The 19,091-nt window shown below is 42.6% G+C and overlaps 1 protein-coding gene across 1 annotated transcript in view; it reads right to left on the bottom strand.

Annotated features, from left to right (window-relative positions):
- LOC110493302 (dedicator of cytokinesis protein 3) overlaps positions 1-19,091 on the bottom strand; it is a 348,112-nt gene that overhangs the window by 1,105 nt on the left and 327,916 nt on the right. The window contains exons 48-53 of the mRNA XM_090206492.1: positions 17,014-17,149; positions 15,842-15,923; positions 15,157-15,272; positions 14,630-14,717; positions 4,763-4,882; positions 1,535-1,620 (exon numbers count right to left, since the gene is read on the bottom strand). Coding sequence (XP_090062618.1) covers positions 1,535-1,620; positions 4,763-4,882; positions 14,630-14,717; positions 15,157-15,272; positions 15,842-15,923; positions 17,014-17,149 — 628 coding nt within the window. The remainder of the gene's footprint in view (positions 1-1,534; positions 1,621-4,762; positions 4,883-14,629; positions 14,718-15,156; positions 15,273-15,841; positions 15,924-17,013; positions 17,150-19,091) is intronic.

The raw sequence follows: 19,091 nt of genomic DNA, 5'->3' as shown, positions 1-19,091 counted from the left end.
TGGGTTATTCTCATAGATAAGTGGGACAATGGGTTATTCTCATAGATAAGTGGGACAATGGGTTATTCTCATAGATAAGTGGGACAATGGGTTATTCTCATAGATAAGTGGGACAATGGGTTATTCTCATAGATAAGTGGGACAATGGGTTATTCTCATAGATAAGTGGGACAATGGGTTATTCTCATAGATAAGTGGGACAATGGGTTAGTCTCATAGATAAGTGGGACAATGGGTTATTCTCAGATAAGTGGGACAATGGGTTATTCTCAGATAAGTGGGACAATGGGTTATTCTCAGATAAGTGGGACAATGGGTTATTCTCATAGATAAGTGGGACAATGGGTTAGTCTCATAGATAAGTGGGACAATGGCTTATTCTCAGATAAGTGGGACAATGGGTTATTCTCAGATAAGTGGGACAATGGGTTATTCTCAGATAAGTGGGACAATGGGTTATTCTCATAGATAAGTGGGACAATGGGTTATTCTCATAGATAAGTGGGACAATGGGTTAGTCTCATAGATAAGTGGGACAATGGATTAGTCTCATAGATAAGTGGGACAATGGGTTAGTCTCATAGATAAGTGGGACAATGGGTTATTCTCAGATATAAGTGGGACAATGGGTTATTCTCAGATAAGTGGGACAATGGGTTATTCTCAGATAAGTGGGACAATGGGTTATTCTCATAGATAAGTGGGACAATGGGTTAGTCTCATAGATAAGTGGGACAATGGGTTATTCTCAGATAAGTGGGACAATGGGTTATTCTCAGATAAGTGGGACAATGGGTTAGTCTCATAGATAAGTGGGACAATGGGTTAGTCTCATAGATAAGTGGGACAATGGGTTAGTCTCATAGATAAGTGGGACAATGGGTTATTCTCATAGATAAGTGGGACAATGGGTTATTCTCAGATAAGTGGGACAATGGGTTAGTCTCATAGATAAGTGGGGCAATGGGTTAGTCTCATAGATAAGTGGGACAATGGGTTATTCTCATAGATAAGTGGGACAATGGGTTATTCTCATAGATAAGTGGGACAATGGGTTATTCTCATAGATAAGTGGGACAATGGGTTAGTCTCATAGATAAGTGGGAAAAATGGTTAATCTCATAGATAAGTGGGACAATGGGTTATTCTCAGATAAGTGGGACAATGGGTTAGTCTCATAGATAAGTGGGACAATGGGTTAGTCTCATAGATAAGTGGGACAATGGGTTGTTCTCATTGATAAGTGGGACAAAAGAGGCGTTATTAAAAACAAAAAGAAAATGATAATGAACAGGTATAAAGCAAATTCAAGCTTATATATATACTTATAAACCGACACAAACACACAGTAAAAAATAAGCATCTTTGCAGTTATGCGATACGCTACAACCAAGTGCTCTTTTAGCCATGCGCGCATTGATACTGAAAGGGCTGAGATACTAGCCGGAGACATGCACAGAACAGACCAGATCAGATCAGACCAGAAAGGACGGTATATAGGCTACTCTAGCCCAGGGCGGGTCACGGAGGATACCTTTCGTAAAGAGGAGCGTGCAGGGAGAGCTGGAGGGAGGTCGCTGTTCTGGTGGTGGAAAGCATCAAAGTTCATGGAGAAGTGTCCTATAGGAAGAGACACACAGCAGGACAGAACAAAATGGGTTGGTTTGGAGAAACACAGAACTACAACCAGGGAGAGAGAAGGAGAGGAGGGAGAGGGAGAGAAGTAGAGAGAGAGATGGAGGGAGGGAAGTAGAGAGAGAGAGAAGTAGAGAGAGAGAGATGGAGAGGAGGGAGAGGGAGAGAAGTAGAGAGAGAGATGGAGGGAGGGAAGTAGAGAGAGAAGTAGAGAGAGAGAGATGGAGAGGAGGGAGAGGGAGAGAAGTAGAGAGAGAGAAGTAGAGAGAGAGAGAAGTAGAGAGAGAGATGGAGGGAGGGAAGTAGAGAGAGAAGTAGAGAGAGAGAGATGGAGAGGAGGGAGAGGGAGAGAAGTAGAGAGAGAGAGAGAAGTAGAGAGAGAGATGGAGGGAGGGAGGGAAGTAGAGAGAGAGAGAGAGAAGTAGAGAGAGAGAGATGGAGAGGAGGGAGAGGGAGAGAAGTAGAGAGAGAGAAGTAGAGAGAGAGATGGAGGGAGGGAAGTAGAGAGAGAAGTAGAGAGAGAGAGATGGAGAGGAGGGAGAGGGAGAGAAGTAGAGAGAGAGATGGAGGGAGGGAGGGAAGTAGAGAGAGAGAGAGAAGTAGAGAGAGAGAGATGAGGGAGAGAGAGAGAGAGAAGTAGAAAGAGAGATACATAGACAAAGAGAGGGGGAGCGAGAGAGCGTGAGAGTGAGAGAGATGTGGAGAAGGATAAACAGGTCTCTACACTAGGCTACATAAGTCATTCTAGTTGAGAGGCAGGTTGGGGTAGATTGGGGCGGCAGGTAGCCTAGTGGTTAGAGCGTTGGGGTGGAAAGGATCAGGTAAGTTCAGGGGTGGAGGGGGGTAAACACTGTGCCGCTGCCATATCTTTTGATTTTGTGCATAGCATTCACACCACAGGTGTCCAACTCATTCCATGGAGGGCAGTGTGTCTGCTGGTTTGGTTATTTCCCTTCTATTTATGAGGCCTTCCATGGAATGAGTCAGACACCTGTGGTTTACCACACTAATTATGCTAGCTAATTGACTTGCTGCTCGTCATCAGTGTTTACCCCCCCCTTTCTGAACCACTATATCCCTGGATAGGATGACACAGGACTTGCCCTTTTCAACATAGAACAACACAGGGACAAAGGAGAACTACAATCACACACAGATCACTGGTGGACGGAAGTTGAAGGATTCCTGTGGGATCTATTGGAATCAGAAGCTCCCATGAAACTTCATAAAAACTACAACAAACTTCATGAAAACTACAACTAACTGCATCAAACCATTTGATGTTGCGAATTATTTTAATGATTACTACATTGGCAAAAGTGGGCAAACTTATGCAGGAACGAACAATGAGCCAATCGTATTCATGCATAAAAAAAAACTAATAATGAAAGAGAAAACATTTCAATTTTGTGAAGTTAGTTTGGTTGAGGTGGAAAAAGTACTGTGTTTGACCAAATACAATGCTATTTCTGTGTAATCCAAAATGGACAGACTTTCAGCATGCTTATAGAGAACATGTACTACACTGACACAAATGACACAAATGACTGATGATTGGTTGAAAAGAAATCGACAATAAGAAGATTGAGAGAGCTGCACTGTTAGATGTGAGTGCAGCATTTGATATTATCGTTCATGACCTGTTGTTGAGAAAACAATATGTGTTATGGCTTTTCAACCTCTGCCATATCGTGGATTCAGAGCTACTGTAGGTATTCCTCAGAGCTATCTATCTAATAGAACTCAGAGGGTTTTCTTTAATGTCAAACGTGTGGTAAAGTGTGGTGTACCGCAGGGCAGCTCTCTAGGCCCTCTACTCTTTTCTATTTTTACCAATGACCTTCCACTGGCATTAAACAAAGCATGTATTTCCATGTATGCTGATGATTCAACCATATACGCATCAGAAAACACAGCTAATGAAGTCACTGAAACCCTTAACAAAGAGTTGCAGTCTGTTTTGGAATGGGTGGCCAGTAATAAACTGGTCCTGAACATCTCTAAAACTAAGAGCATTGTATTTGGTACAAATCATTCCTAAAGTTCTAGACCTCAGCTGTATCTGGTAATGAATGGTGTGGCTGTTGAACAAGTTGATTGTAGACTGTCATGGTCAAAACATAGAGATTCAATGGTTGTAAAGATGGGGAGAGGCCTGTCCGTAATAAAGAGATGCTCTGCTTTTTTGACACCACACTCCAAAAAGCAAGTCCTGCAGGCTCTAGTTTTGTCTAATCTTGATTATTGTCCAGCCGTGTGGTCGAGTGCTGCAAGGAAAGACATAGTTAAGCTGCAGCTGGCCCAGAACAGAGTGGCACGTCTTGCTCTTCTTCATTGTAATCAGAGGGCTGATATAAATACTATGCATGCCAGTCTCTCTTGGGTTGAGGAGAGACTGACTTGCATCACTTATTTTTTATAAGAAGCATTCATGTGTTGAAAATCCCAAAATATTTGCATAATCAATTTACACACAGCTCAGACAAACACACACTTATCCCACCAGACATGCCACCAGGGGTCAGCTGTCAGAGCAGCTTACCGATCATTGCATCTGTACATAGCACATCTGTAAATAGCCCACCCAACTACCTCATCCCCATATTGTTATTTATTTTGGGGTAATTTATTTTTGCTCTTTGCACCCCAGTATCTCTACTTGCACATCATCATCTGTACATCTATCACTCCACTGTTAATTGATAAATTGTAATTATTTCACCTCTATGGCCTATTTATTGCCGTATCGTATCCTACCTCATTTGCACACACTGTACATACACTTTTTCTATTGTGTTATTGACTGTACGTTTTGTTTATTCCCATGTGTAACTCTGTGTTGTTGTTTTGTGTCGCACTGCTTCGCTTTATCTTGGTCAGAGGTCGCAGTTGTAAATGAGAACTTGTTCTCAACTACCCTACCTGGTTAAATCAAGGTGAAATAAATAACAATTTTAAAAGGGCCAGGGGGATGAATACTTTTGCACGGCACTGCAGGTGGTCTTGAATAAAGCCATTAAAGAGGCTGGGAGCAGCATATGCTTTGTGCCAGCTTTCTTTCTTGATTGTTTTAACCATCAGAAAATGTGAAGTTTGTAGTGTGGCATTCATGTATAAAGGGTCTTACCATGGGGAAGGCTACGGGGCGGGACTGGGGGGGCCATCACACTCCCAACGTGGGCGGACAGGAACGGCAACGCCTCTCTGGTACCACTGTCCAGACTCCAGGAGCTGGGGGTGGTCAGGACTGTAGAGGAGAGACAGATAATATTAAAACTTCACTCTACTGTCCACCCTAACCCTGAGCTGCTGACGGTGGTTAGGACTGCAGTCTCTAGTGGACAAACACAGATAACATAACTGATATCATAACGTCTGTCAACAGACTGTGGGATATCATAGCGTCTGTCAACAGACTGTGGGATATCATAGCATCTGTCAACAGACTGTGGGATATCATAGCGTCTGTCAACAGACTGTGGGATATCATAGCGTCTGTCAACAGACTGTGGGATATCATAGCGTCTGTCAACAGACTGTGGGATAACATAACTGATATAATAGCGTCTGTCAACAGACTGTGGGATAACATAACTGATATCATAGTGTCTGTCAACAGACTGTGGGATAACATAACTGATATCATAGCATCTGTCAACAGACTGTGGGATAACATAACTGATATCATAGCGTCTGTCAACAGACTGTGGGATAACATTACTGATATCATAGCGTCTGTCAACAGACTGTGGGATAACATAACTGATATCATAATGTCTGTCAACAGACTGTGGGTTAACATAACTAATATCATAGCGTATGTCAACAGACTGTGGGATAACATAACTGATATCATAATGTCTGTCAACAGACTGTGGGTTAACATAACTGATATCATAGCGTCTGTCAACAGACTGTGGGTTAACATAACTGATATCATAGCGTCTGTCAACAGACTGTGGGTTAACATAACTGATATCATAGCGTCTGTCAACAGACTGTGGGATAACATAACTGATATCATAGCGTCTGTCAACAGACTGTGGGATAACATAACTTATATCATAATGTCTGTCAACAGACTGTGGGTTAATATAACTGATATCGTAGCGTCTGTCAACAGACTGTGGGTTATCATAGTGTCTGTCAACAGACTGTGGGTTAACATAACTGATATCATAACGTCTGTCAACAGACTGTGGGTTAACATAACTGATATCATAGCGTCTGTCAACAGACTGTGGGATAACATAACTGATATCATAGCGTCTGTCAACAGACTGTGGGTTAACATAACTGATATCATAGCGTCTGTCAACAGACTGTGGGTTAACATAACTGATATCATAACGTCTGTCAACAGACTGTGGGATAACATAACTGATATCATAGCGTCTGTCAACAGACTGTGGGATAACATAACTGATATCATAGCGTCTGTCAACAGACTGTGGGATAACATTACTGATATCATAGCGTATGTCAACAGACTGTGGGATAACATAACTGATATCGTAGCGTCTGTCAACAGACTGTGGGATAACATAACTGATATCATAGTGTCTGTCAACAGACTGTGGGATAACATAACTGATATCATAGTGTCTGTCAACAGACTGTGGGATAACATAACTGATATCATAGTGTCTGTCAACAGACTGTGGGATAACATAACTGATATCATAGTGTCTGTCAACAGACTGTGGGATAACATTACTGATATCATAGTGTCTGTCAACAGACTGTGGGATAACATTACTGATATCATAGCGTATGTCAACAGACTGTGGGATAACATAACTGATATCGTAGTGTCTGTCAACAGACTGTGGGTTAACATAACTGATATCATAATGTCTGTCAACAGACTGTGGGATAACATAACTGATATCATAGTGTCTGTCAACAGACTGTGGGATAACATAACTGATATCATAACGTCTGTCAACAGACTGTGGGTTAACATAACTGATATCATAACGTCTGTCAACAGACTGTGGGATAACATAACTGATATCATAGCGTCTGTCAACAGACTGTGGGTTAACATAACTGATATCATAACGTCTGTCAACAGACTGTGGGTTAACATAACTGATATCATAACGTCTGTCAACAGACTGTGGGTTAACATAACTGATATCATAACGTCTGTCAACAGACTGTGGGATAACATAACTGATATCGTAGTGTCTGTCAACAGACTGTGGGATAACATAACTGATATCATAACGTCTGTCAACAGACTGTGGGATAACATAACTGATATCATAGCGTCTGTCAACAGACTGTGGGTTAACATAACTGATATCATAACGTCTGTCAACAGACTGTGGGTTAACATAACTGATATCATAACGTCTGTCAACAGACTGTGGGTTAACATAACTGATATCATAACGTCTGTCAACAGACTGTGGGATAACATAACTGATATCGTAGTGTCTGTCAACAGACTGTGGGATAACATAACTGATATCGTAGTGTCTGTCAACAGACTGTGGGATAACATAACTGATATCGTAGCGTCTGTCAACAGACTGTGGGATAACATAACTGATATCATAACGTCTGTCAACAGACTGTGGGATAACATAACTGATATCATAACGTCTGTCAACAGACTGTGGGATAACATAACTGATATCGTAGCGTCTGTCAACAGACTGTGGGATAACATAACTGATATCATAACGTCTGTCAACAGACTGTGGGATAACATAACTGATATCATAACGTCTGTCAACAGACTGTGGGATAACATAACTGATATCATAGCGTCTGTCAACAGACTGTGGGATAACATAACTGATATCATAACGTCTGTCAACAGACTGTGGGATAACATAACTGATATCATAGCGTCTGTCAACAGACTGTGGGATAACATAACTGATATCATAACGTCTGTCAACAGACTGTGGGATAACATAACTGATATCATAGTGTCTGTCAACAGACTGTGGGATAACATAACTGATATCATAGTGTCTGTCAACAGACTGTGGGATAACATAACTGATATCGTAGTGTCTGTCAACAGACTGTGGGATAACATAACTGATATCATAGTGTCTGTCAACAGACTGTGGGATAACATTACTGATATCATAGTGTCTGTCAACAGACTGTGGGTTAACATAACTGATATCATAACGTCTGTCAACAGACTGTGGGATAACATAACTGATATCATAGTGTCTGTCAACAGACTGTGGGATAACATAACTGATATCATAGCGTATGTCAACAGACTGTGGGATAACATAACTGATATCATAGCGTCTGTCAACAGACTGTGGGATAACATAACTGATATCATAATGTCTGTCAACAGACTGTGGGATAACATAACTGATATCATAGTGTCTGTCAACAGACTGTGGGATAACATAACTGATATCATAACGTCTGTCAACAGACTGTGGGTTAACATAACTGATATCATAACGTCTGTCAACAGACTGTGGGATAACATAACTGATATCATAGCGTCTGTCAACAGACTGTGGGTTAACATAACTGATATCATAACGTCTGTCAACAGACTGTGGGTTAACATAACTGATATCATAACGTCTGTCAACAGACTGTGGGTTAACATAACTGATATCATAACGTCTGTCAACAGACTGTGGGATAACATAACTGATATCGTAGTGTCTGTCAACAGACTGTGGGATAACATAACTGATATCATAACGTCTGTCAACAGACTGTGGGATAACATAACTGATATCATAGCGTCTGTCAACAGACTGTGGGTTAACATAACTGATATCATAACGTCTGTCAACAGACTGTGGGTTAACATAACTGATATCATAACGTCTGTCAACAGACTGTGGGTTAACATAACTGATATCATAACGTCTGTCAACAGACTGTGGGATAACATAACTGATATCGTAGTGTCTGTCAACAGACTGTGGGATAACATAACTGATATCGTAGTGTCTGTCAACAGACTGTGGGATAACATAACTGATATCGTAGCGTCTGTCAACAGACTGTGGGATAACATAACTGATATCATAACGTCTGTCAACAGACTGTGGGATAACATAACTGATATCATAACGTCTGTCAACAGACTGTGGGATAACATAACTGATATCGTAGCGTCTGTCAACAGACTGTGGGATAACATAACTGATATCATAACGTCTGTCAACAGACTGTGGGATAACATAACTGATATCATAACGTCTGTCAACAGACTGTGGGATAACATAACTGATATCATAGCGTCTGTCAACAGACTGTGGGATAACATAACTGATATCATAACGTCTGTCAACAGACTGTGGGATAACATAACTGATATCATAGCGTCTGTCAACAGACTGTGGGATAACATAACTGATATCATAACGTCTGTCAACAGACTGTGGGATAACATAACTGATATCATAGTGTCTGTCAACAGACTGTGGGATAACATAACTGATATCATAGTGTCTGTCAACAGACTGTGGGATAACATAACTGATATCGTAGTGTCTGTCAACAGACTGTGGGATAACATAACTGATATCATAGTGTCTGTCAACAGACTGTGGGATAACATAACTGATATCATAGTGTCTGTCAACAGACTGTGGGATAACATAACTGATATCATAGCGTCTGTCAACAGACTGTGGGATAACATAACTGATATCATAGTGCCTGTCAACAGACTGTGGGATAACATAACTGATATCGTAGTGTCTGTCAACAGACTGTGGGTTAACATAACTGATATCATAGCGTCTGTCAACAGACTGTGGGATAACATAACTGATATCGTAGTGTCTGTCAACAGACTGTGGGTTAACATAACTGATATCATAACGTCTGTCAACAGACTGTGGGATAACATAACTGATATCATAACGTCTGTCAACAGACTGTGGGATAACATAACTGATATCATAGCGTCTGTCAACAGACTGTGGGATAACATAACTGATATCATAACGTCTGTCAACAGACTGTGGGATAACATAACTGATATCATAGCGTCTGTCAACAGACTGTGGGATAACATAACTGATATCATAACGTCTGTCAACAGACTGTGGGATAACATAACTGATATCATAGTGTCTGTCAACAGACTGTGGGATAACATAACTGATATCATAGTGTCTGTCAACAGACTGTGGGATAACATAACTGATATCGTAGTGTCTGTCAACAGACTGTGGGATAACATAACTGATATCATAGTGTCTGTCAACAGACTGTGGGATAACATAACTGATATCATAGTGTCTGTCAACAGACTGTGGGATAACATAACTGATATCATAGCGTCTGTCAACAGACTGTGGGATAACATAACTGATATCATAGTGCCTGTCAACAGACTGTGGGATAACATAACTGATATCGTAGTGTCTGTCAACAGACTGTGGGTTAACATAACTGATATCATAGCGTCTGTCAACAGACTGTGGGATAACATAACTGATATCATAGTGCCTGTCAACAGACTGTGGGATAACATAACTGATATCGTAGTGTCTGTCAACAGACTGTGGGATGCGCCGACTAATGATGAACTTTGTTTCCGGTGCACATATCATTTGGACAAATCATGATGTGTTCACATATTGCACATTTCAGAAGTGGAGGGGACATTTGGCACATCGACTCTCCCCTAATTTGAAAAAAAAAAGAAGCTGGGTGGAGCTACAGCCCTGCTTCCGCTTCTCGTTTGTTTTCTAACACGTCCCCTCAGAACTTAATCATCTGATTAATTAACCCTGAATCATCATTAATCATCAGCAATATTTTAGTGCAATATTTTAGCTCTGTGTTGATCCGAGATTAGGACTGCAGTGGAGAGACAGGTTGTATTTACACAATATCATCAATACAATAAAAAAAAACAATCACCATCAAAAATCTTCATCATCTTCATCATCGTCATCACCATTGTTATGGTCATCATTAAAATTAACATTATTATCATCCTTTTGTTAATATTGAAGGAATTTACAGCGATGTTAGTAATATTAATGTATAAAAAAAATGAAGAGAGTCACACACTCTATAAATAAACTCCCAGTAATTACTAAGTAATACATTACTGGGAGTTTATATATATATATAGGGTGTGTGACTCTATTTTTATAGCTTAAAATGTATTCGATGTTACTCAGCACCTCTACATTAAAGGATTTTCTCTGGGTGTGTGTCAGTTCATGTTTTTTATATATATATTAATGTAGCCAATGTTCTGTAATGTAATGCGTTTGTAATGCATTCTAATGTAATGTGTTGCATTTTTCATAATTGTTTAGGGTTGTTAATATGTATCATTAATGTTGTTTATGTTGACGTACAGGGTTGACCAATAACATACCAGTACCACACATAGATGAAGGAGAGAAATGTAGAAGAGTTGGTTATCACCTTCAATAACTTAAGTTCAAGAGTTGGTTACCACCTCCGATAAACTCTGAATAAGAGTTGGTTATCATCTTCTATAAACTCTGTTCAAGAGTAGGTTATCACCTCCTATAAACTCTGAATAAGAGTTGGTTATCACCTCCTATAAACTCTGAATAAGAGTAGGTTATCACCTCCTATAAACTCTGAATAAGAGTTGGTTATCACCTCCTATAAACTCTGAATAAGAGTTGGTTATCACCTTCTATAAACTCTGAATAAGAGTTGGTTATCACCTCCTATAAACTCTGTTCAAGAGTAGGTTATCACCTCCTATAAACTCTGAATAAGAGTAGGTTATCACCTCCTATAAACTCTGTTCAAGAGTTGGTTATCACCTCCGATAAACTCTGAATAAGAGTTGGTTATCATCTTCTATAAACTCTGTTCAAGAGTAGGTTATCACCTCCTATAAACTCTGAATAAGAGTTGGTTATCACCTCCTATAAACTCTGAATAAGAGTAGGTTATCACCTCCTATAAACTCTGAATAAGAGTTGGTTATCACCTCCTATAAACTCTGAATAAGAGTTGGTTATCACCTTCTATAAACTCTGAATAAGAGTTGGTTATCACCTCCTATAAACTCTGTTCAAGAGTAGGTTATCACCTCCTATAAACTCTGAATAAGAGTTGGTTATCACCTCCTATAAACTCTGAATAAGAGTTGGTTATCACCTTCTATAAACTCTGAATAAGAGTTGGTTATCACCTCCTATAAACTCTGAATAAGAGTTGGTTATCACCTCCTATAAACTCTGAATAAGAGTTGGTTATCACCTCCTATAAACTCTGAATAAGAGTTGGTTATCACCTCCTATAAACTCTGAATAAGAGTTGGTTATCACCTCCTATAAACTCTGCATAAGAGTTGGTTACCACCTCCTATAAACTCTGTTCAAGAGTTGGTTACCACCTCCTATAAACTCTGTTCAATAGTTGGTTACCACCTCCTATAAACTCTGAATAAGAGTTGGTTATCACCTTCTATAAACTCTGTTCAAGAGTTGGTTACCACCTCCTATAAACTCTGAATAAGAGTTGGTTATCACCTTCTATAAACTCTGTTCAAGAGTAGGTTATCACCTCCTATAAACTCTGAAAAAGAGTTGGTTATCACCTCTTATAAACTCTGAATAAGAGTAGGTTATCACCTCTTATAAACTCTGAATAAGAGTAGGTTATCACCTTCTATAAACTCTGTTCAAGAGTTGGTTACCACCTCCTATAAACTCTGAAAAAGAGTTGGTTATCACCTCTTATAAACTCTGAATAAGAGTAGGTTATCACCTCCTATAAACTCTGAATAAGAGTAGGTTATCACCTCCTATAAACTCTGAATAAGAGTAGGTTATCACCTCCTATAAACCTGAATAAGAGTTGGTTATCACCTTCTATAAACTCTGAATAATGATAATAGTGGTGACGTATTACAGACAGACAGAAGAGATGGAAGGTGTGTGGTGAAGGATTACAGACAGAAGAGATAGAAGGTGTCTGGTGAAGTATTACAGACAGACAGAAGAGATGGAAGGTGTGTGATGACGTAATACAGACAGACAGAAGAGATGTAAGGTGTGTGATGACGTATTACAGACAGAAGAGATAGAAGGTGTGTGGTGAAGGATTACAGACAGACAGAAGAGATGGAAGGTGTGTGATGACGTAGTACAGACAGAAGAGATGGAAGGTGTGTGGTGAAGATTTACAGACAGAAGAGATGGAAGGTGTGTGGTGAAGTATTACAGACAGAAGAGATGGAAGGTGTGTGGTGAAGGATTACAGACAGAAGAGATGGAAGGTGTGTGGTGAAGTATTACAGACAGAAGAGATGGAAGATGTGTGGTGAAGGATTACAGACAGAAGAGATGGAAGGTGTGTGGTGAAGTATTACTGACAGAAGAGATGGAAGGTGTGTGGTGAAGTATTACAGACAGAAGAGATGGAAGGTGTGTGGTGAAGTATTACAGACAGAAGAGATGGAAGGTGTGTGGTGAAGTATTACAGACATAAGAGATAGAAGGTGTGTGGTGAAGGATTACAGACAGAAGAGATGGAAGGTGTGTGGTGAAGTATTACTGACAGAAGAGATGGAAGGTGTGTGGTGAAGTATTACAGACAGAAGAGATGGAAGGTGTGTGGTGAAGTATTACAGACAGAAGAGATGGAAGGTGTGTGGTGAAGTATTACAGACAGAAGAGATGGAAGGTGTGTGGTGAAGGATTACAGACAGAAGAGATGGAAGGTGTGTGATGAAGGATTACAGACAGAAGAGATGGAAGGTGTGTGGTGAAGTATTACTGACAGAAGAGATGGAAGGTGTGTGGTGAAGTATTACTGACAGAAGAGATGGAAGGTGTGTGTTGAAGTATTACAGACAGAAGAGATGGAAGGTGTGTGATGACGTATTACTGACAGAAGAGATGGAAGGTGTGTGGTGAAGTATTACAGACAGAAGAGATGGAAGGTGTGTGGTGAAGGATTACAGACAGAAGAGATGGAAGGTGTGTGGTGAAGTATTACAGACAGAAGAGATGGAAGGTGTGTGGTGAAGTATTACAGACAGAAGAGATGGAAGGTGTGTGATGACGTATTACTGACAGAAGAGATGGAAGGTGTGTGGTGAAGTATTACAGACAGAAGAGATGGAAGGTGTGTGGTGAAGTATTACAGACAGAAGAGATGGAAGGTGTGTGGTGAAGTATTACAGACAGAAGAGATGGAAGGTGTGTGATGAAGGATTACAGACAGAAGAGATGGAAGGTGTGTGGTGAAGTATTACAGACAGAAGAGATGGAAGGTGTGTGATGAAGGATTACAGACAGAAGAGATGGAAGGTGTGTGATGAAGGATTACAGACAGAAGAGATGGAAGGTGTGTGATGAAGTATTACAGACAGAAGAGATGGAAGGTGTGTGATGAAGTATTACAGACAGAAGAGATGGAAGGTGTGTGATGAAGGATTACAGACAGAAGAGATGGAAGGTGTGTGATGAAGGATTACAGACAGAAGAGATGGAAGGTGTGTGATGAAGTATTACAGACAGAAGAGATGGAAGGTGTGTGATGAAGTATTACAGACAGAAGAGATGGAAGGTGTGTGATGAAGTATTACAGACAGAAGAGATGGAAGGTGTGTGATGAAGTATTACAGACAGACAGACAGACGAGATGGAAGGTGTGTGATGAAGGATTACAGACAGAAGAGATGGAAGGTGTGTGATGAAGGATTACAGACAGAAGAGATGGAAGGTGTGTGATGAAGTATTACAGACAGAAGAGATGGAAGGTGTGTGATGACGTATTACAGACAGACAGACAGAAGAGATGGAAGGTGTGTGATGAAGGATTACAGACAGAGAGACTGACAGAATGTCTGCACTCATGAATTTAAACTTTTAGTCAACGCAGCAACAAAACTACTTACAGACTATCATCAGACGTACGCAGCGATGTCCCTTTTTATATATAGGCCAAGTTCTGTAAGTCTAACGCAACAGACTCAAGGTCAGACTGAAGGGCAATAAGCTGAGGACAGACAGGACAACAGTACCTTTCTCCGCTACGGACAGGTTAGGGTCGCTACAGGGCTTGCACGGACCAATCACCTGGTGGAACAACGCTCGCTGGAAGTTAGTTGGCTGGAGACACAGAAAAGACACATCAACCAATCAATGAACCCAAATCAAAAGGTATTTATAAAGCCCTTTCTTTTTGTTTTACATCAGCAGTTGTCACAAATAGTTTTTTTTATTTTATTTTTTTTTTACAATTACCTGGCCTAAAAAAAGCCAGCAGGAACAGGAAGAACATAAAGTGAGGTATCAGACCCAGAGATGAGGGTCATCCTACTCTGGCAGTACCAGGAAGTACTTCATTACATTCCAATAAGAAGATCTAAAGAGATAGTGATTGAAGCAGAGTAGAAGAAGTACTGACCTAGGATCTGCCCATATAATCATACTGATTATGATGTAAAATGGAAAACAATACTCTGAGATTCTTTGTGGATAAGGGCCCAGAGAAGATAGAGATTGAAGCGAAGCGGAGAAGCATGGGCCAAGCCAACAGTAGCTGTACCTGTCCGTTCTCAGTGATGTTGGGGGACAATGTGGAGCTGGGTCTCTCACGGTGCAGAGGCAGCAGCATCAACATCTCACGGTTGTGTCTGTATTTTTCTGGCAGCGACGGGGAGCCTACCACAGAGGGCAGAGGACACAGAGAGGAACAGAGCATCGAAATTAGACAGAGATACTGAGAGGAGACAGAGAGGAACACAGCATCACAACTAGACAGAGATACTGAGAGGAGACAGAGAGGAACACAGCATCACAACTAGACAGAGATACTGAGAGGAGACAGAGATACTGAGAGGAGACAGAGATACTGAGAGGAGACAGAGAGGAACACAGCATCACAACTAGACAGAGATACTGAGAGGAGACAGAGATACTGAGAGGAGACAGAGATACTGAGAGGAGACAGAGAGGAACACAGCATCACAACTAGACAGAGATACTGAGAGGAGACAGAGATACTGAGAGGAGACAGAGATACTGAGAGGAGACAGAGATACTGAGAGGAGACAGAGACGAACACAGCATCACAACTACACAGAGATACTGAGAGGAGACAGAGATACTGAGAGGAGACAGAGAGGAACACAGCATCACAACTAGACAGAGATCAGAGCATCGAAACTAGCCACACAAAGAAGGGGTTTGAACCCATTGCTAGTAAGATCTGACTACAGTAGACAACCTACCTCTGATACTGTTGGGGGCAGAGTTCATCATCTGGGACGGGGCTGAGTGGGTGGAGCTCAGACTGGAGGACGAAGGACTGGGCTGAGACAAGAAAGAGAAAATATACTTACAGTAAATGAGCCAGAAACCAGATTATTTACAGTAAATAAACCAGAAACCAGATTATTTACAGTAAATGAGCCATGAGGTACAGTACAGTGAGGTGGGTACAGTGGGTAGAGTACAGTGAGGTGGGTACAGTGGGTATAGTACAGTGAGGTGGGTACAGTGAGGTGGGTACAGTACAGTGAGGTGGGTACAGTGAGGTGGGTACAGTGGGTAGAGTACAGTGAGGTGGGTACAGTGGGTAGAGTACAGTGAGGTGGGTACAGTGAGTACAGTACAGTGAGGTGGGTACAGTATGTAGAGTACAGTGAGGTGGGTACAGTGAGGTGGGTACAGTATGTAGAGTACAGTGAGGTGGGTACAGTATGTAGAGTACAGTGAGGTGGGTACAGTGAGGTGGGTACAGTGAGGTGGGTACAGTGAGGTGGGTACAGTATGTAGAGTACAGTGAGGTGGGTACAGTATGTAGAGTACAGTGAGGTGGGTACAGTGAGGTGGGTACAGTGAGGTGGGTACAGTGAGGTGGGTACAGTATGTAGAGTACAGTGAGGTGGGTACAGTGAGGTGGGTACAGTATGTAGAGTACAGTGAGGTGGGTTAGGTACAGTGAGGTGGGTTAGGTACAGTGAGGTGGGTTAGGTACAGTGAGGTGGGTACAGTGGGTAGAGTACAGTGAGGTGGGTACAGTGGGTACGGTACAGTGAGGTGGGTACAGTGGGTATGGTACAGTGAGGTGGGTACAGTGAGTATAGTACAGTGAGGTGGCTGCAGTGAGGTGGGTACAGTGAGGTGGGTACAGTATGTAGAGTACAGTGAGGTGGGTTAGGTAGAGTGAGGTGGGTTAGGTACAGTGAGGTGGGTACAGTGGGTAGAGTACAGTGAGGTGGGTACAGTGGGTACGGTACAGTGAGGTGGCTGCAGTGAGGTGGGTACAGTGGGTACGGTGCAGTGAGGTGGGTTAGGTACAGTGAGGTGGGTACAGTGAGGTGGGTACGGTGCAGTGAGGTGGGTACAGTGGGTATGGTACAGCGGGTACAGCAGGCACTGCCCTGGTGCAGAGACAGACCTGCATACGGTAGACGTCCTCGGGGTGTTCCATCAAGACGCTGTCCGTCAGGATCACCAGGTTACCCGTCTCGCTGGAGGTGTGAGAGGACAGTGAGGAGGACGACTGGCGGATAGACCCCAGCAGATTCAGTGGACTGGGGGAGAGAGAGAGAGAGAGAGAGGAGGGGGGGGGAAGGGGAGAGGAGAGGAGAGGGAGAATGGAGAGGGAGGGTTGTGGAGGGGGGAGTGAGGGGTGAAGAGAGGGGTGAGGAAAGGTTGGGGATGGGTTGGAGGGAGGGAGGGAGGGAGGGAGGGAGGGAGGGAAGGTTGGAGAGGGGTGGGAGGGAGGGAGGAACGGTTGGGAGGGAGGGAGGGAGGGAGGGAGGGAGGGAGGGAGGGAGGGTTGGAGAGGGGTGGGAGGGAGGGAGGAAAGGTTGGGGAGGGGTTGGAGGGAGGGAGGGAGGGAGGGAGGGAGGGAGGGAAGGTTGGAGAGGGGTGGGAGGGAGGGAGGAAAGGTTGGGGAGGGGTTGGAGGGAGGGAGGGAGGGAGGGAGGGAGGGAGGGAGGGAGGGAGGGAGGGAGGGAGGGAGGGAAGGTTGGAGAGGGGTTGGAGGAAGATTTGTGCCGTGACTCGTGAGAGCACTGAAATCACCTGTGGTAGAGGAAGGCAATTGTATGCATGCCTGCGTGTGTGTGTGACCATATATCTGTGTGTGTGTGTGTGACCATATATCTGTGTGTGTGTGTGTGACCATATCTCTGTGTGTGTGTGTGTGTGTGTGACCATATCTCTGTGTGTGTGTAACCATATCTGTGTGTGTGTGTGACCATATCTGTGTGTGTGTGTGACCATATCTGTGTGTGTGTGTGTGTGTGACCATATCTCTGTGTGTGTGTGACCATATCTGTGTGTGACCATATCTCTGTGTGTGTGTGACCATATCTGTGTGTGACCATATCTCCGTGTGTGTGTGTGTGACCATATCTCTGTGTGTGTGTGTGTGTGACCATTTCTCTGTGTGTGTGTGTGTGTGACCATATCTGTGTGTGTGTGTGACCATATCTGTGTGTGTGTGTGTGTGTGTGACCATATCTCTGTGTGTGTGTGTGACCATATCTCTGTGTGTGTGTGTGTGTGACCATATCTCTGTGTGTGTGTGTGACCATATCTCTGTGTGTGTGTGTGACCATATCTCTGTGTGTGTGTGACCATATCTGTGTGTGTGTGTGTGTGTGACCATATCTGTGTGTGTGTGTGTGTGTGTGTGTGTGACCATATCTCTGTGTGTGTGTGTGACCATATCTCTGTGTGTGTGTGTGACCATATCTGTGTGTGTGTGTGACCATATCTATGTGTGTGTGTGTGACCATATCTCTGTGTGTGTGTGTGTGTGACCATATCTCTGTGTGTGTGTGTGTGTGACCATATCTCTGTGTGTGTGTGTGACCATATCTGTGTGTGTGTGTGACCATATCTGTGTGTGTGTGTGACCATATCTATGTGTGTGTGTGTGACCATATCTCTGTGTGTGTGTGTGTGTGACCATATCTCTGTGTGTGTGTGTGTGTGACCATATCTCTGTGTGTGTGTGTGACCATATCTCTGCGTGTGTGTGTGACCATATCTGTGTGTGTGTGTGACCATTTCTCTGTGTGTGTGTGTGTGTGACCATATCTCTGTGTGTGTGTAACCATATCTGTGTGTGTGTGTGTGTGTGTGACCATATCTATGTGTGTGTGTGTGTGTGTGACCATATCTCTGTGTGTGTGTGTGACCATATCTCCGTGTGTGACCATATCTCTGTGTGTGTGTGTGACCATATCTCTGTGTGTGTGTGACCATATCTGTGTGTGTGTGTGTGTGACCATATCTCTGTGTGTGTGTGTGTGTGACCATATCTCTGTGTGTGTGTGTGACCATATCTCAGTGTGTGTGTGTGACCATATCTCTGTGTGTGTGTGTGTGACCATATCTCTGTGTGTGTGTGACCATATCTGTGTGTGTGTGTGTGTGACCATATCTCCGTGTGTGACCATATCTCTGTGTGTGTGTGTGTGTGTGTGTGTGTGTGTGTGTGTGTGTGTGACCATTTCTCTG

This window comes from Oncorhynchus mykiss, chromosome 17 (assembly GCF_057628025.1).
Source record: "Oncorhynchus mykiss isolate SJ-2025 chromosome 17, ASM5762802v1, whole genome shotgun sequence".
In the NCBI taxonomy this organism is placed as follows: Eukaryota; Metazoa; Chordata; class Actinopteri; order Salmoniformes; family Salmonidae; genus Oncorhynchus; species Oncorhynchus mykiss.
Note: the sequence above shows the minus strand (reverse complement) of the source record. Positions and strands in the feature narration are given on the sequence as shown.